This window comes from Mustela lutreola, chromosome 1 (genome assembly GCF_030435805.1).
Source record: "Mustela lutreola isolate mMusLut2 chromosome 1, mMusLut2.pri, whole genome shotgun sequence".
Classification (NCBI taxonomy): Eukaryota; Metazoa; Chordata; class Mammalia; order Carnivora; family Mustelidae; genus Mustela; species Mustela lutreola.
The window spans coordinates 68,914,224-68,933,504 of record NC_081290.1 but is presented as its reverse complement, the minus strand read 5'-3'; the positions used below and the strand labels follow the sequence as shown (position 1 = coordinate 68,933,504).

The 19,281-nt window shown below is 45.5% G+C and overlaps 1 protein-coding gene and 1 pseudogene across 7 annotated transcripts in view; one reads left to right on the top strand and one right to left on the bottom strand.

Annotated features, from left to right (window-relative positions):
- The window catches only part of PIGG (phosphatidylinositol glycan anchor biosynthesis class G), a 45,790-nt gene extending 33,786 nt beyond the window's left edge, over nt 1-12,004 (top strand). For 2 of the 7 annotated variants that reach the window (XM_059167937.1, XM_059167904.1), the window contains exons 11-14: nt 2,692-3,001; nt 6,805-6,968; nt 7,349-7,447; nt 11,456-12,004. In XM_059167937.1, coding sequence (XP_059023920.1) covers nt 2,692-3,001; nt 6,805-6,968; nt 7,349-7,447; nt 11,456-11,669 — 787 coding nt within the window. In that variant the 3' untranslated portion in view covers nt 11,670-12,004. Of the gene's footprint in view, nt 1-463; nt 1,609-2,691; nt 3,002-6,804; nt 6,969-7,348; nt 7,503-11,455 lie in introns of those variants that run through there. The other 5 variants (XM_059167929.1, XM_059167912.1, XM_059167921.1 and 2 more) reach the window with 5 other exon arrangements.
- A 3,495-nt stretch (nt 12,005-15,499) lies between these two features.
- LOC131827420 (securin-like) lies at nt 15,500-16,067 on the bottom strand (annotated as a pseudogene).
- Nucleotides 16,068-19,281: the final 3,214 nt, after the last annotated feature.

Here is a 19,281-nt window from a genome sequence, read left to right as displayed (position 1 = left end):
AGGCTGTTTGCACAATGTTTTAAGAGCCTTGAGTGTGTCCAGCCTCTGACCGGGGCACCATCTTACGGAATGTACCTCAGGAATCCAACCAGAGAGGAGGCCTGAAACCAGGACACAGGCAGGCTCTCTGGAAACTAGAAATAGGTGCATGTAGTACAGAACAAGGTAATTGGCCACCAGCAGTGGGATGAGCCTCTAAATGCACTTTGTGCTGACTAGTGTGTTTTCATAAAAGATGTGAAGATGTGGGTCAACTGCATCTATGAAACTGTGGTATGACCCCAGCTTGTGAAGTAGGTGCATATTGTTTTATGTTCATATGAAAGGCTAAAATAGGTAATTGGTTTTAAGTATATTTAGGACATTGGAATATTTTGGACAAGTATATTTTGGACATGGAATCATAGGTGGCTTGTTGTCTTCCTTTTCATGCATTTTTTTTTTTTATTGCTTTTCTAATCAGAGAAAGAAAAGCAAATGTCATCTCTGAAAAGGTCAAGGTGTTAGCTGAAGGCTGTGACCAGGCTGTGTGGGTGTCCAGGAGCCATGGGGCACATCTGGAAGCCAGACCCACCAATGGTAGAGGCAGTTGAGGTGACAGCAGGATGGCAAGCCTTCTCCTGAGGCAGTTAAGTCAGGTAGGGGGAGGTAGGGGGAGACATCTCAATGACTGTCCACTTCGGAGTCCTGACTCTGAGCAGATGCCAAGGCTGGGCGTCACGTTTGATGGTGTTCAAGTGTGAAACATGAATAAATTCCTCATTTCCTCTCAGATCAATGCACCTAATTTCATCATCACTCATCTCAAGACTTGGACCACTTGCCGTTTGTGGATGCCACAGTGTACACCTTATTGGTGTCTAGAGCATAGGCCACCGAAGCCTTTCATTAACTTGCAGTGCTTGGCTCGCATTCTTCCTGGAAAATGCTTCCTTCCCCACCCCCATCTACCCTGGTTCTAGATCCCTCTCCCTTCTAGGTCTACTCCAGTACTAAAGCCATCTCAAGTCTAGCTCCCTCTGCTTCCAGCTCTACCCACATTCTAGAGCTGTCCAGGTTCTAGATGGCCCTAACCGCTGCTTCTCACTGTGTAGTCTGTAGCTGTCCGTCAGTAATAAAAATCTTCCTTTACTTCTGACTTTCTTCACCACTCTGAAGCCCAGGCTTGGCTGGAGTGGAAGGTCAGATTGCCATGATCCTAGACGTGTGGGAATGGCATTGGATGGTTTAGGGCAAGGAGGTGGACCCCTTGAAGGCATTTGCTGGTGCTCTCATTTCATGTTCACCACAAATACTGCCCTGGCATTCCTCCGCCCTGATGACTTAGGGCCTTGGCTGATTACTCCTTTAACTCTTGTGGGTCAGTCATCAGCGTTCTGTTTAGCACATGCCTTGGTGACAGGGTTGCACCTGACCCCAGCTTCTAGGCCAGAGTATGACCCCCTGGGCAAGTGTCTGCACATGGGAGGAGGCATGCAGCAGACAGTGGTCTGAGTGTTTGGAGTAAACTACACTTTAAGAAAAGGGATTTTTGTAAGTGCATAAACCTCCCTAAGAAAATCTAAGATAGGAAGATTTAGTTTTTCCAAACAAATACATTATTATGGTAATGATTTCATTTAAAATTTTATTTACTTAGCATTACTTTAAGTGATCAGCTTTTCTTATATATAGAAAATATTTGATTTATGAAATTTATTTAAAATATGGGTTAGAGATACCTATGTTTTATAAGGTGAAATTTTTTGATAGAGCATCATAAATTATATCCTTTACAAATAATTGGAAATGAAGTGCTAAATTCTCTTTTTTTAAAGATTTTATTTATTAATTTGAAAGAGAGAGAGATAGGGAGAGAGGACACAGGCAGGGGGAGGGGCAGAGACAGAGGGAGGGGGCAGACCCCCTGCTGAGCAAAGAGCCCGGTATAGGGCTTGACTCCAGGACCCTGGGATCATGATCTGAGCCAAAGGCAGATGCTTCACCAACTGAGCCCCTTAGGCACCCCTCAAATACTTCTTAATAATCCTTAATACTTGTGTGCCACACGCTTTTCCTGTGTTCTCTTGCTTAATTCCCAGGACAGCTTATGAAGTATATGTACCATTTCTCTTCATTTTAGGAATGATGAAGTGAGCTTCAGAAGCCTTAACTAACTTGCCCCAGCAACAGAGCCAGGAAGCGGCAGAGCCCAGAATTAACGTGGCCCTGTCCTTCTCCAGGCCCCACAGTGTGCACTACACTGTTTTGTGTGTATGAGTGCTTGGTTGTAAACATGCCCAAATGTATCTTAACATTATGAATTTAGGGACATTTCTGACAGAGCTTGACCTTGTCCTGTTGCAGTGGTCTTTCCGATTCACCGTGAAGCAGGTGGATGGTTTTTCCGGCAGGTGATGGCTCTCATCCTGCACCAGGCCATGCTCGGGCCAAATGAGCGCAGTTTCCCAGAATCCAATTCCATTGGATAAGTGCACAGAGAGAACAGGCCTGCCAGCCTCTGGGCGAGGGTGTCCTGGGGGGCTGATATGCAGAAGCAGACACCTGCCCCTTCCACAGAGTTACCCACGTGGGCGGGAGCTGTGGCTTGTTTAGTCAGCTAAGTAGACACACGGTTTTCATGGGAAGAATATATATGAGTTTTTCAAGCTGGTGCTAACAAACCAAACTTGTTTTGTTTTTTTTTTTTAGGGGTGTTATTGAAGCTCGTTTTGTTCATGTCTTTGTCCTTGGCATTCTGTTCACGGGCACCAAAGACTTGCTTAAATCTCAAGTCATTGCTGCAGACTTCACAATCAAGACTGTGGGTTTATGGGAGATATATAGTGGATTAGTTCTTCTGGCCGCTTTGCTTTTCAGGCCACATAATCTGCCAGTCTTAGTGTTGAGCCTCTTGATTCAGACACTAATGACTAAATTCATCTGGAAGCCTCTGAGGCATGATGCAGCTGAGATCACTATAATGCATTATTGGTTCGGTCAAGCATTCTTCTATTTCCAGGTAGGTTTTCACTATTATTGTGGAAAGTCTGTTAACTTTTTGTATGTCACTTGTCTTTTTTCTTTGAGAAAAGCTTACCATAGTTTGGGACGTTGAAAAGGTTGTTTGGTGAAGGAACTGTCAATGTGGTGTGGGGAATGATGCTTAAATCCTGTGTGCATTTTATAGGATAAAATATGCTTAGTTATTTAAGATGGACACCCTCGGTATGGATCCAGGAGTGCTTAAGACAGCATGTGGTTGTGTACTGGTCTGTTTACCATGACCCGTTCGGGACACACATCACAGTTCCATTGCTTTCCCTCATGAGGCAATGACTGAACTCTCTGCCCTTCCCCCTGGCCATCAGTGCTGGATGCTGTTGGGTGTCCTCACTCAGTTGTCAGTCCTGTGGAGCCCCGTGGTCATCATGTCTTCTCCCCAGTGTTAAAGGGCCCACCAGAGGAAAGTCTAAGCCACCTCCAGGATGGACCTTAGTATTCGCTTATATGCTTGGAGTGGCACCTGGACAAGTGGACAAAGGGACCAGCTCCTAGTCTTGGAGGGACTCATTTCCAACCCAGCCTTCCTGCATCTCTGCCCTGGTTCAGAGGGCCCCACCCTCCATCTAGTGGCTGCTTCTGGTACCCTCGAGGGTAGGCACAGCTCCCCACACTCCCCGACTTCACACCCTCTGGTGGAGGAACTGTGTGGAAGGCCCTGAGCACTCTGTTGTGTTTTGCCATCTTGAAAGTGAGGTTCTGCACTGTCTCTGCGCACCCTCTTCATTCAGTCCTTAGGAGCACGTGTGGTGTGTTTGTCCCAACAGGTGGGCCTGGGGCTTCTTCCATGCTTTGCTGGTACTCCTGGTGTCACCCACAGAGCACCTCCCTCACTGTTCTCTGTCTGTTCCCGGAAGCCCAAAGGGGGTGAGGGGGAAGTTCTAGAAATCCGTAAGTCCTAGAGAATGTGACCTGACCCTCAGACCCTCCTTACCATCCATCTTTCCTAGAGGACCCCTATACTCTGTCCAGCCCTGCACATGGGTAGCTGTAGCCCCTAACACTGGTGTCTGGCACCAGTGAAGAAGAAGAAGCCAGGCGGCCTCTGGCAGGCACCTGCTGTGCCCTAGTGTCATCTATAAAATGGGCCACTCAACAGCTTATCTCCTCCTTGGCTGCTGTGAGGACCAAGTAGTGACAAACAGGAGGTAGGTATCCTGCGTAGTTGCTCTCTGCTTGCCGATGTTCCTCAGGACCTGTAGAGGAGGCCTGACTGGGGTCTGTAGGACCTAGAAAGTAATCGGACCTCCCTGGAGTCGCTGCCCATCCCAGGAAGTGTTGGTGACCGAAGACCACACTGACGACCAGCATGCAGCGCCTGGAGAAGTGCTGGTCAATTCCACCCCGTGCAGGCTGGCCTCCGCTGAGCCACACAGTGGTTCAGCTGTGTGTGTCTCCGTGGTGTCCAGTAGCCCCATCTCAGACATCACAGCTTTTCTTACCAATCCGAAGAACTGTAAAAGGTGACCAGCCTCGTGGATGTGAGGGAGTGCAGTTTGCCCAGGCATTCCAACTCAGAAGGGGAGGAAGATGAAGGAGGGCTATTGTAAATACTGGCACAAGTCGCAGAGGAGAGAGAGCGGGTCTGGAGTCAGCCTCTGGGGGAGATCTGCTTGGCCTTGTCAGCGGCTCTTTCACGCTTAGCCATTCACTGTAGCTGATGTGTTGCTGTAGAAGGACTTCAGGCTTTGCTAAGCTTTCCAGAAGTTTCTAGACGGCCTGTCCATCTCACAGTCCTCTCTTTGAAAGTCACACACAGGCCTCATCCTGGTGGTCGCCTCCATCCAGGAGTTCTGTGTCTCTGATCACAAGTGCCTTGGTGGGGAATGGGAATGCCATCACCATGGAAAATCGCCAAGCCCCCTCCCTTATCCAGTTCCTGGGAACTGTGCTGGACAGCAAGCATGTCCGGTGAGCACAGAACGCTCCTGCCCCAGAGGTGCGTGGATAGCCAGGGCTCCATGTAGGAGTGGCAACTGGTCACATGGTAGACCCTGTGGGCACAGATGGCGAGATTCTGGTGGTTTCCCTCTTAGCTCAGAAGAAGAAGGTGTCTGCTGGTTAGGCCCTCTGGCCTGTGCCAAGGCTTTGGTGTCAGGAAGAGTGATGGAGCCACTGTCATGCCCCCAGTGAGGAGACCACCTCACGTTCAGTATCCTCCTCGTTGGCCACATTCCATGGGGAGTGACGATAACGGCACCATGGTGCTGGTGCTTGGCAGTGGAACTCATGTGTCCAAGAGCCCCGGTGCCCCTGCAGCAGCACTGTGGTCTGTGCTGGGGGTCTGTCAGCATGCAGAATGAGCATAGACCCTGGTGCATCAGGCAGTGACCAATAGCAAGGCGGACCTCCCTAGTCTCAACGCTCCCCCTTGCCCTTCCCTCGTGGTCAGGTTTCCTAGGAGACCTACAGGCTTGCTTGTAGGTCTCAGCGCTTGCTTGTCTCAGCGCGGGGACTCCTGATAGCACAGGGGTTGGGAGTGTGGTGCCCAGCTAGCCTCCTCTGGCATGTTCTGCCTGTTTCCCACCAGTTCCCTGAGAGTCACAATGGCACCACATCAGAACAGTTGAGGATTAAATGAGTTAAGGCAAGTAAAGCCTCAGAGCAGGCAGTCTGGACCATAATGGTCTGTGGCCAATTCTCTTTCCACGACTGAGGCAGCTTCGGTGGGACCTCCATCGGCTTCCCAGTGCTGGAGCCACGAGTCTGTCGTCATCACGCCTCCCCTTGCTGCAGCACTTGGGGTTCTTGCTCTTCCCTCCTCTCAGCAGCTCTGGGAGTTCCTCAGTCTACAGTGAGGGGCTTCTAGGTAGGAATTAGGTCATCAGGAGAGAGCCTCGGCAGCCAGGGGCAAAGTGGATGAAGGGGAAGCTGCACAGTGGAGCTTGCTGTCAGGGAAGGGGCCTGCTGTAAGAGGGGTGTGAGGACAGGAGTGAATGCCTGTCTTTGAGATATTTCGGAGATCTGCCAGCATGACCCGGTGGCCACCTGAAGTGACACGGCAAAGGAGGCGGCAATGGAGTTCCACTGTCACATTTGTGAAGCCAAAAACCCCCGCTGGAGTTGTGTCCTGGGTCATTGAGAAGTGGTTCCAGGAGGGGCCTTGGATGGACCAAGGCAGACAATGTCAGACTTAAAAATGTCCTGAATAGTTGAGGAAAGGACACCAGCAGTGATAAAGACTGCATGTGGAGAGAAGAGCTGAATCTTGGGAGAGGTTTCCCTTGGATGCAAACCCCACCTTCCTGGGCAGGGTGAGCTGTACATCCCCCACCCCACTACCCCACCCCTAACCCAGGGCTGGGCTGTGACCCAGCAAGGTCTCGGGTCTCACACGTCAGCTAGACACCTAGTGGCCAAGCCCTCCCAGTGACTAGCATGCCCTGTCCTGCCTACCAGCCGTGTCTACCTGTTGCAGAGGCCATATGGCAACACCGCCCTCAGCCTCTCCTTGGCCACTTTGCCCCCCAGAGCCAGCCAGGTACAGCCCTCAGACAGGTCCTTACGCAGGGAGGTCAGCGTGTCTATCTCAGGTAGATAGAGCTGAAAAGAGTTTGGAATTTGCCATAGTGCATCAGCAGACTTACATTTTTTGAGTTTCTTAAAGGTAGAATACATTTCACTTGCTCCTCCTGACCTGGAGCGAGGTAGGACAGGAGAGGGCAGAGGCTGGGGCTCCTGTGTGTCCATATCGCCATGACCGCACGAAGCTTTTTGTGGTTGCTGGTGGCCGTGTCAGTGCTGTTTCTCCTTGTGTTCCAGGGAAACTCCAACAACATAGCCACAGTGGACGTCTCAGCAGGCTTCGTGGGCCTGGACACCTACATGGAGGTCCCAGCTGCGTTCCTGACCGCATTTGCCACGTTCGCAGGGCCTGTGCTATGGGCCAGCCACTTAGTGAGCTTCCTGAGCTCAGAAACCCGCAGGTGAAGTTCCTCCTTTGTCTTTCAGCACAAAATCTGATGGCAGGTTGACAGTTTGAAGAGAGAACCTTATTCCACATACGGGGTTCTGAACCCCAAGGGCCTAATGGCCTTCATCAGTTTTCTCTCCACAGCATGTGGGTCAGAGGCTAGTGCAAGAGCAGGTCTGTGGCCACCCTGTGTCAGGATGGCTGGGAGGCTATGGGAGTATCCAGCTTCAGCTGCTCTCTTCCAGGTCACACCAGCATGTGATTTCCTGGGGCACAGGAAGGAAAATCCCTTCTCGGCTTCTCTGCTTGCTGGTGGCCTGGTTGAGTGGTGTGGGCAGGGAGGGGTCTTCCATTTGGGGCATGAAGATAAAATATGTTCGTTCTCACCTCCAGGGGCCCTGCTGCAAAGAGGAGCCTGCACAGGCCTGAAGGGCTTCTCACTCGGTGGCCATGCCCTGTCCTGCCCCAAGAGGCCCCCTCAGGCTCCACATGGTACCGCAGACCGATGGGACAGCCCACCCCACCCTCCTGCCCATCATGCTCCTTGGTGCTTTATTATTTGTTTATGCATTGGCCCTCCCAGAAGGGGGTTTCCTAAGGCGGGGACTTGGCAGTGTTTGGGCACCATGATAACTTCAGTGCCTGGGTCCATCCTGGCAGAGTGTGGCCTGAGTGGTATGTGGGCTGTTTCTGCACTTTCCTTTGTAAAATGGGGAGATGGTATTGCCTCCGGGGTTGTGGGGCCTACACGAGGAGTCCCACGGATGCTGCAGGTAGCATGAGCAGCCATGCCGTGTCTGTCTTCCCCAGTGCCCCCCTCCCAGAAGCCCCTGTGCATTTCTTTTCTTTTTTTTTTTTTTTCTTTAAGATTTATTTATTTATTTATTTAACAGAGAGAGAGAGAGAGAGATCACAAGTAGGCATAGAGGCAGGCAGAGAGAGAGGAAGGGAAGCAGTCTCCCTGCCGAGCAGAGAGCCCGATATGGGACTCGATCCCAGGACCCTGAGATCATGACCTGAGCCGAAGGCAGTGGCCCAACCCACTAAGCTACCCAGGCGCCCGCCCCTGTGCATTTCTTAAGCTACACAGTCAACCCACAGGCATGCCCCACCACCACTGCACACCCAGATGCCAGCATCTTGCTCAGGAGCCGGGCCATCCTTGTGCTGAGTGGGCCGCAGGACATGTAGATCACAGCCAGTTAGGGAGACTCCAGGAGGACACTGTTCCTGCCTAATGTCCCACTGTCTCCTGTCTTCCCCAGGGGTATCACCTAGGGGAAGTGAAGGCTCCTGTTCCTATTACCCCTTTAACCCCCACTTCTCTGCCCCCTATTAAAAATGCAGCCCTTTTAAAAAATGCAGCCCTTGTTGTGGTGACTGTTAACCCCATGTTTGAAGCTCCAGGGACATGTTCAGGCCCCACCTCTCAGGATAGCACTTGGGGGTCCCCACATATTTCATGGGATTCCTCTCATTCTCACCCCAGACTGGCTCCTGGGACCCAAACCATGGTGACCCTTGACTTCTGCCCTGAAGTTCCTGTCCACAAGCCACCATCTCTTGCCGTTGCCCAGTTACATATGGGGTGAAAGGGAGTGTAGGTGTGAGTAGGGTGACACTCTCAAGTCAAAGTTTAGAGCAAGAAAGCTAGTAACAGCTTCAGCTGTGGAGAGCAGGCTTCCTGTTCTAGAGACCTTCTAGCCTCCCCTCTAAATTGCCACAGTTAACACTCAGCTTTTCCAAACGTGGGACTCTGTTTCCTCCAGCTGGTTTTCCTGAGGACAAGGAAGATGCCTACAAGCCACCGTGTCTTCCTCGTATACACACTTTGGGATCATCCATAATAGAGTCCTCTTAGAGGCACTGCGGGGCTGGTGGTCAGCACTTGCAAGCCAAGGTGCTGCTGGCCGAGCAGAGGGGTGTTCAGGCTTTCATTCTGTCTTTGAACCCACGGAGCCATTGGTTCTCTCCCTAGCAGGCTCCTTGATGTCTCTGTGCCTAGGATTAGGTCAGGTTGGGAGGCCTCAATCCTTGTCAGTACCATCATGTGTGGGGGACTTAGGGGGCCACGAGTTGGCCTAGGAGAACTTATCTGCCACAGTGCATGTGGCTCCGGAGGAGGGCCAGACAGTGAGAGTCTGGTCTTCTATGAAGGACAGCTTCCTTGGCGCTGAAATCACAGTTTGACTTTCCTGCATTCTCATCTGTTTATACTGGGGAGACAAAAAGACAAAGCATTTTTTATAAGTAAGCTGAAAGCATTTTAATTGGCCTAGGAGTATTATATGATATTTTCCCTAATTAAGGAATGTTTCTTTTATTTTAGTAAAGGGTTTTCCTTTTCCTTTTTTAAAAGCTTAAAACATCAAAATTTACCCATTGGTTTTGGGGTGGGAGTGATTCAAAGTCAAGAAAACTAGAGCCAGATTAAAATGGTAGGAAAAAAATATTTCTCATGGCTCAAAAATTGGGTCTTGGGTGGTCCGTGATGCTTGGCTTCAGGAACTGGCTTCTGGTCTGGAGCCTGGTGGACAGCCGTGATGAGCCAGGCTGCAAGGCCTTCACCTATTACCCTTAGGTGCACATGGTTCTTTGCTGAAATTCTGTGAATGGTGACCCTACTGGGTGTTGCTATGGCAGGAAGAAGGCAGAGTCTTCTGAATAAGTCAGTGTTTGCTTTGTGTGACATTGAAATGCCAGGAGGGGCAGGTTCCTGGGAGCCCCATCACCCTCACTGTCCGGTCAGTAGGCTCTTATCTGAGCACAGACTCCATGGCACTTCCCAGGAGAGGGTAGCAGGGCCATGAGCCGCAAGCTTCCTTCATGAAGCTTTTCCCAAGAGTTTCCCTCAGCAGGTGTTGGTGCAGTGGCCCTCGAAGGAGTTAATGAAGTAATGCCACAGGGCCCAGCTCCCTTGAGATCTCTGCCTAAGGGACTGGATCTTGAGTAGGACCCAAGGTGCAGGCGCAAGGGTTCCCCCGAGGAGTTCATGGTCTGGCAGCAGTAGCAGAAAGATGAGTCAGTCATCTGCTGAGCATGTCATAGAGATGAGGTCAGAATGGCTGAGCCCCTGAGTCTGCTGGTTTTGGTCAGGAGGGCCTCCCAAAGAAGAGCATATGGGTAAAAGTAATCACAACCAATCAAGGGAGGGAGGAGGAGTACATGCACAGGGATGAGGCCACAGGATGGTGGCAAGTAGAAGCAAACAGACTGTCCCCTGCCAGGGGTCGAGGCAACAGCTAGAGAACCCAACAGGAAGAAAGGATTGGCACCAAGGCCCAAGATGGGGAGCCCGTCAGGTTTGGTGAGGGCACAGCGGAGGGCAAGAGCTGTGAGCGTGAGGGGCCAGGCATCCTTTGGCCCGAGTGGCTGTTGGCATCTTTTGTCAGACATTGAGCCTGCCGAGGTGATCTGAGTGGCACAGGTAGTGGCGCTGAGTCGCTAGGCCTAGGAACTCCTTTGCAGAGCACATACGTGCACACACATAAAGGCACACTTGTACACACTCGCTTCTCCGCCTCAGGGTCTTTGCTCCCCCTACACAGAACTCCTCATTGTTCACCCTTCGTGCCCAGACCCTTCCCAGTGTGATCATGGTGCCCCCCCAAGGTCCCCTAGAGCATAAAGACCATCTGCTCCCCACCTGGGACTCCAGTAATCCCACATCCCTATCCCTGTGCATGGCCGTGGTGATGAGAGTCCTACACAGTGAGAGTGGCTGTGTGTGTAATGGGGGTCATATTTCAGGAAGGGGAGGGCAGTGGTGATGTGCGGCATTTACCAGCCCCAGAAAGGCCACCTGTAGTCATCGTGGTGTTTGCGGGAGATGTCAGACCTGGAACTGGGCTTTAACAAGAGCCTGGAAATCCTGGCCTCTGAGGATCTGTGAGGTGTTGTGAGTGTGTGATGGAACTCTCATTTTAGAAGAAGCAGTCTCAGGAAGTTGCCTTCAAGAATACATTAGATTTCTGTAATGATTGTGTGATGGTTTGACAAGAAAGGGAGGACAGACGTATGCTTTGAGGGTGTGCACATGTTTGAGAATGCTCTTCTTTGCTCTTAATTTGCTTAGCACGCCCTCTCAGGCCAGTGTCCCCAGACCAGACCCACCAGATGCCTCACTGAGCAGCACAAAGCAGAGCTCAAAACATGTTTCTCATCCTGTGTGATTTTCATTTCATCATGTTTCATAGCGTTTGTGATGTATTTTACAGTAGTACATGCACACAATTCTTAAACATAACTATTGCAAAATTGGGGGATACACTTTTCACAAATATTTTGCAGGTTGAGTCACTAGAAAGTGACAAGGCCACCACCTGCAGCTGTTGTTCCCTTGGATGGGCCCACCAGACTGACCAGATTGGGCAGGGGGTATACCAGGAATAAGAGTTACCACGGCCATTTTCACAATAAAAATACTGATTACGTATGTGTTCATACCTTATGTGATGCAAAAAAGCCATATACTAATACACATTCCCTTTGTATTAACAGTGGTTCTGCACTGAGTCACGCTTGCTTCTGCTACGCACTGACCTGTTCTTTTCCAGTCTCCGCATATATCATTTTGGTGACATCCCTGCGTCACCATTTGTTTATATGGAGTGTGTTTTCTCCAAAACTTCTTTATGAGGGAATGCACGTCCTCATCACAGCTGCCATCTGTGTGTTCTTCACGGCCATGGATCAAACCAACACAAAGTCTTAGCCACTGCAAAAACAATATGTTTTTAAAGTCTACTATTCACTTCATGCATTTGGGTAATGAAATAAAGATCTGCCTAAACACAAGAACGTTCTAAAGAAAATTGTGAATTCTACAAAGTTGTTGAATAGTTTCAGTTTCTTTCTCTGATGTACTTGAATATAGATTAAATAACGGTTTAAAGGGTCACTTTTAAAATCATTTAGTTGGAATATGAATCATATTCCCCTGTTGACAATCACTCCATAAAGTTCTGAACTTTTAATTTCCTCTCAATAAGTTAAGATTTCACTCAAATGTGTGTGTTTTAATTGGTGAATAAAAAGGTCTCGGGTTTATTATGGTGTTTGTGGACTTCCAAGAGCCTGGGAACTCTGGGAGGAGGCTTACCTGCTGCCGGGGTTTATTCACAGAGCCCAGACCCCTTAATAACTCTAGAAACCACTGGAGGTCTCAAGGAGCATTAGTGTGTGTTACATCTTTCAACATTAAGACATTTCAAAACCTATTCATTGAAAGTATAAAGATACAAACTCATTCCATCTTAACATAGAATATTTTTAAGGAAAATAACTTTTCCAAGCCAAGAATATCTACTGTGGAGAGTGGTGGTGTTTTACCTTTTTGCACATCTCTTTAGTGTCTTAGTTGAAGATTAAGTTATTCCGTTAGACTGGGTTAGAGTTTGCATTCTGTCTGTGGTCATGTGTGTGTTTGGTTGAAGTAGTCACACAGATACATAGTTGGGAAAGAGAGGAATGTCTTTTTTTATTTAAATTTAATTAACAGTATATTATTAGTTTCAGAGGTAGAGCTCAGTAACTCATCAGTGGAATATAATACCCAATGCTCATTACATCACATGCCCTCCTTAATGCCCATCACCCAGTTACCCCATCTCCCACCTCCCCTCCAGCAGCCCTCAGTTTGTTTCCTATGATTAAGAGTCTCTTATGGTTTGTCTACCTCCCTGATGAAAGGGAGGAATATTTTTAAATCCTTTTTGTAGTCACTGTAGATGTTCTTTTTGACACTACTCTAAAACTTGACAGACACTGGTTCCTTAATGGTTAATTGGAGGAAAAGCAAGTGCCGGCAAAACAGGTAAAGCCCCATTGAGGTCTGCACCTGAGGTAACAGGACTGCCTGGTTGACAGGTTCTCTGTCCGTGTTAACATGCCATTGCAGGGAGCTGGGTGAACCGTACATGGATCTTTCTGTATGATTTTTTCTTATGAGATTTAAACTACTTGAAAATAAAAGTTATTTTAAAAAGGAAAATAATAGTTGCAGTGTGGACTCTGAAACTGTCAGTGTACTTTGTGTTCTGCTCTATTAAAGTTCACTGTCTGTGTTGCTTCCTGAGTGGGTCTGTTGCCCCGATAGAATTCTGTAGGATCATGTGGAAACAACACCTGTGTAGACGTTGACACCATACAGTATTCACGCCAGAAATCAGTCATTATTGCCAGCAGTCTCCTCAGAAAAGTCTTCCAGCGTTGGACACTCACAGAGGCAGATGCAAGTTTTCCAAAACTCTCTAGCTTACAGCTTTAACTTACACAATGATTTGATATTTGTATGCAAAATGGTCACCATGACCAATCTAGTTAACACCTCTCACCACAGAGTTACCATTTTTTCTTGTGATAAGGACTTTTAAGACCTACTTTCTTTCAGATATATAGTACAGCATCTTGAACAATCACCACCATGCTGCAAGTTATATTCCCAGGACTTTGTTTCTAACTGGAAGTTTATATCTTTTGACCCCCATCACCCATTTCACCCACTCTCCACCCTGCCTCTGATGACCACCAGTCTGTTTTCTGTATCAACGAGCTTAGTTTTTTATTGTTTAGATTCCACATATATGTGAGATCATACAGTATTTGTCTTTCTCTGTCTGACTTACTTCACTTAGCAGAATCCCCTCAGGATCCATCTGTGTTGTCACAATTGGCAAGATTTTCTTCTTTTTCGTGTCTGAGTGAGTGTGTGTGTGTGTGTGTGTGTTTCTATGTCGTGTTTTCTTTATCCATTCATCCGTCAGTGGACACTGAGCTTGTCTTCACATCTTGGCTATTATAAATAATGCTGCTATGAATGCAGAGATGCAGACATCTTTTTGAGTTACTGTTTTTGTTTCCTCAGGTAAATACCCGGAAGTGCAATTACTGTATCAGATGGCGGTTCTATTTTTAACTTTCTAAGGAACCTCCATATCATCTCCACAGTGGCTACACCGATTTACATTCCCACCAACAGTGCACAAGTGTTACCTTTCTCCACATCCTCAACACCATTATTTCTTGTCATTTTGATGGGAGAGTGTTTCTTAATGTACAGATATCTAGTATTTACAAATATTTAAGATTTTTTATCACTTTCTAAAATTGTTTTTTCTAGTTATAGGACATCTCCAACTTAATGATCCATTCTGAAAATCCGTTGTTTCATGCTAAAACACTAACTGGGGATCTATTTTCCATTATTTTAAATAGAAAACCATGAGACTACAATTCATGTCATAACAAAGGACCCAGCCAGTTCCCTAAAGTAAAGCTACACATAGCAAAACGTCTACATGTAAGTACCACGCTATCACGTTAGGGAGTAAAATGCTTAAAACTCGTTCCTGGCCACCGAATAGTTAATATGGTTATTAATTGGTGTCTTTTTCCCTAGCTTTTTAAAATAGAAACAGGGGTGCCTTGGTGGCTCAGTGGGTTAAAGCCTCTGCCTTCAGCTCAGGTCATGAACCCAGGGTCCTGGGATTAAGCCCAGCATCAGGCTCTCTGCTCAGAGGGGAGCCTGCTTCCGTTCCTCTCTCTGCCTGCCTCTCTGCCTACTTGTGATCTATCTGTCAAATAAATAAATAAATAAAATCTTTAAAAAAAAAAAAAAGAAGAAGAAGAAGAAGGACAGTCCCTGGGACCAAGGATAATCCTATAAAATAAAATAAAATAAAATAGAAACTTAAAATCATTTTAAGTCATTTTTCCTCTCCAATATAAGCATTTAAAGCTATAAATTTACCTTTTTTATTTTCACTATATTTATAAATTTTCATACGCTGCATTTTTTATTATCATTCAGTTTGAAATATTTCCTGCTTCACTTTTATGGCCTAGCAATTGGCTTGTCTTGATGAACAGTCCATGTGCAATGGTCAAAAAAAAGGATTCAGCAATTGTTTGATGTGATGTCCTATAGCTATTAGGCCAAAGTACTTGTTGTCAACTAGACCTTCTACATTCTTACTGGTTCGTTTTCTACTTATTCTTTCAATTGCCAAGAAGATAGCTAAAATTTCCAACTATAATTGTGAATTTATGTGTTTCTCTTCTAAATCTGTTAGTTTTTGCTTCATGTATTTTGCATTTCTATACACTAACAATAAGTAGCAAAAAGCTAAATTAAGAAAACAAATCTGATTCCAATCGCACCAAAATAAAATGAAATACCTACAAGTAAATTTAACCAGGGAGGTGAAAAACCACTATTCTAAGAACTATAAGACATTGATAAAGACAACACAAACAAATGGAAAGCTATACTATGCTCATGAATGAAAGTAATATTGTTAAAAATGTCCATATTCCACTCCCCCCGCAATTCTACAGATTTAGTGCAATTCCTAACAACATACCAATTGTGTTTTTCACAAAACTAGAACAAATATTCCTCAGATTTGTATAGGACCACAAAAGACCTTGAATAGCCAAAGCATTTCTTTTGTCTTTGAGAGAGCTGCTTTATTAATACAAAACATACAAGCTACTAAGTGCTAAGAAATTTAAATATGTAAGGCATAGCAAACAGGTGGCAATTCAACATCCAAGGTCCACAGAATGCTTGGAAGACTGCAACAGATTAGACTCCCAGGGTGGAGAGGACATCAGAGGTAAAGGGGGCCCCAGTTTTAACAGCTTTTCAAGTTCCCTCTCCTCATCAAGGATCATGAGAGGCACTCCAATCAAGGGTAGGTGTGCAATCTGGTGCTCTTCAGGCAGGTCAAAACTCTCAAAATCTAAAGGATTGAAGGGAAATAATTTTTCTATTTCTGGAAAGGTGTCATCCTAGGCAAGAATGGAGCTTTTTGCTTTGACAGTCTTCTCAGTCACCTTTTAGGCAGAAAAGGTTGGCCGCTTCTGACTGTGAGGCCCATTAGTCTTTACTGAATTTTCTGTGGCTCTGTTGACAGTTCCCAAAGACTTTGTGTCAACTCTAGCTAAGGCTGCTTGAGCATCAAACATTTTGCCTACACCTGGTACTGAAACGTGAGATCTCCCATCTAAAGCTTTGGCTGGAGTCCTAGACCCTGGCTTCAGCCTGTCCTTGGGAGCCACAGGTGCCTGGTTCTCCACCTTCCTTATTAACAAAGATCAGAGTAGCCATTCTGGACTGGGTTGGGATTGACAGCCAAACTCATCCAAGACTTGGCCTAACCAAAGCAATTTTAAGGGAGGGGTGTGGGAGGTTGGGTAAGCTTGGTGATTGGTATTAAGGAGGGCATGTATTGCATGGACCACTAGGTGTGATGCATAAACAATGAATCTTGGAACACTGAAAAATTAAAGTTAAAAAAAAAAAAGCTGGAGGTATCTCAATCCCAGATTTCCAGATATATTGTGAAGCTATAATTAAAAGAGTATGGTACTGGCACAGAAATAGGCCTGTAGACCAATGGAATAGGATAGGCCAGAAACAATTCAAGGTGTGTTTTTTTTTTTTTTAAAGATTTATTTATTTAGGGTGCCTGGGTGGCTCAGTGGGTTAAGCCGCTGCCTTTGGCTCAGGTCAGGATCTCAGGATCCTGGGATCAAGTCCCGCATCGTGCTCTCTGCTCAGCGGGGAGTCTGCTTCCTCCTCTGTCTCTCTGCCTGCCTCTTTGCCTACTTGTGATCTCTCTCTGTCAAATAAATAAATAAAATCTTCAAAAAAAAAAAAAGATTTATTTATTTATTTGACAGCGATCACAAGTAGGCAGAGAGGCAGGCAGAGAGAAAGGAGGAAGCAGGCTCCCTGCCGAGCAGAGAGCCCGATGTGGGGCTCGGTCCTGGGACCCTGGGATCCTGACCTGAGCCAAAGGCAGAGGCTTTAACCCACTGAGCCACCCAGGCACCCCAAATTCAAGTTTATATGGTCAATTAATCTATCACAAAGGAGGCAAGAATATACAACGGTAAAAAGACATCTGTTGTCTCTTCAATAGATGGTGTTGGGAAAACCAGTGACATACAGAAGAATGAAGCAAGACCTCTTCCTTACACAATACACAAAAATAAACCCAAAATGGATTAAAAACCTAAATGTGAGACCTAAAACCATAAAACTCCCAGAGAAGAACATAGGCAGTAATTTCTTTACCAGCAATAGCATAATTTCTGTGGCTGTCTTCTCAGGCAAAAATAAAATAAAATAAAAAATAAACTATGAAGACTGTACCAAACTAAAAAGCTTTTGTACAGTGAAGGAAACCAACAACAAACAAAAAGGCAAGCTACTGAATGGGAGAAGATATTTGTAAATGATATATCTGCTAAGGGATTAGTATCCAAAATATATATAAAGAACTCCTACAACGCAATACCAAAAAAAGATTCTATTTTATTATTTTTTAAAGATTTGTTATTTGGGGGGCGCCTGGGTGGCTCAGTGGGTTAAAGCCTCTGCCTTTAGCCCAAGACATGATCTGAGGGTCCTGGGATCGAGACCCGCAATGGGCGGGTTCAGCAGAGAGCCTGCTTCCTCCTCTCTCTTTGCTTGCTTCTCTGCGTACTTGTGATCTCCATCTGTCAAATAAATAAATAAAATCTTTAAAAAAAAAAAAAAAGATTTGTAATTTGAAAGAGAGTTTGGGGGGTTGCAGGGGAGGTGGGAAGAGAGTTCAGATCCTGTCATGGCTCAATCTCACAACCCTGAGATAACAACCAGAACCAAAACCAAGAGTTGGACACCTAACCCACTGTGTCACACAAGTGCTCCCCCAAAAAAGAATTTTAAATGAGCAGACATTTTTGCAAAGCAGAAATATGGATGGCCAACAGATACATGAAAAGATGCTCAACATTGCTAATCACAGGGAAATGCAAATGAAAACCACAATAAGTCACCTTACACCAGTCGGAATGGTTAAAATAAAAAAGAAATAGAAAGTGCTGGTGAGGATGTGGAGAAAAGAGAACTCTCATGTACTATTGCTGGAATTAATAACTGAAGCAACCACTATGGAAAATATGGAGTTTCCTCAAAAAATTAAAAACAGAAATACCACACAATCCAGTAATTCCATTCCTGGGAATTTACCCAAAGAAACAAGAAACTAATCCAAAAAGTTATATGCATCCCTATGTTTATTGCAGCATTATTTGTAATAGCCAATACATGGAATCAACCTAAATGTCCATTGGTAGGTGAATGGATAAAGAAGATGTGGTATATATATGCATTAGAATATTACTCAGACATAAAAAAATGAAATTCTGTTTGTTATTGTTTTGTTTTTTAGATTCCATATGACTTCACTTACATGTGGAATCTAAAAAACAAAACAACAACAAAAACAGAAACAGACCCATAAACACAAAGAACAAACTGGTTGCCAGGGTGGGGTGTATAGGAACAGGCCAAATAGGGAAAGGAGATTAAGAGTACAAATTTCCAGTTATAAAATAAATAAGTCAAAAGGATGAAAAGTACAGCATAGGGAGTATAGTCAATACTATTATAATAGGGGCACCTGGGTGGCTCAGTGGGTTAGGGCCTCTGCTTTCGGCTCAAGTCATGATCACAGGGTTCTGGGATCGAGCCCCACATCAGGCTCTCTGCTCATCAGGGAGCCTGCTTCCTCCTCTCTCTCTCTGCCTGCTTGTGATCTCTGTCAAATAAAAAAATACATATAATAATAACAATAATATTTTTATAATAACATTGCCTGGTGACAGATGGTGACTACACTTATTGTGGTGAGCATTGCATAATGCATAAAAGTGTTGAATCACTATGTTGTACATCTGAAGCTAATATAACATTGTATGTAGACTATACTTTAATAATAAAATTTTTAAAAATATTTTTAAAACCTATTATTAGACACATGTACATTGATATTTGTTATGTCTTCCTGATACATTTATTTTATGTCAGTATGAAATCTACTTCTTCATCGCTGGTAATACTCTTTATCTTAAAATCTGTTTTATCTGATATCAATACTGCCACTTCAACTTTCTTTTGATTAGTATTGGTATATAACTTCTCCAGCCTTTTTATTTCAACCTACTATGTCTGTATTTTAAGTGTATTAAAGGCTCTTGTAAACTCAAAACTTAGGTCCTGTTCTTTTATCCACTCTAACAGTCTCTGCCTTTTAGTTGGAATATTTAGTCCCATTTACATTTAATGCAATTATTTGTAGTGCTGGATTTAGACCTGTGACTTCTCTGTTTGTTTCACTTTTTGTCACTGTTTTCATATGTTTCTTTCTTGTCTTCTTTAGATTAATACTTGTTAGCATTATGTTTTATTTTCCTATTGTCTTTTATTCAAAAAAATGATTGAAATTATCGTTTAGAATAGTTTTAGAGATACAGAAAAATTCATTGGGAAG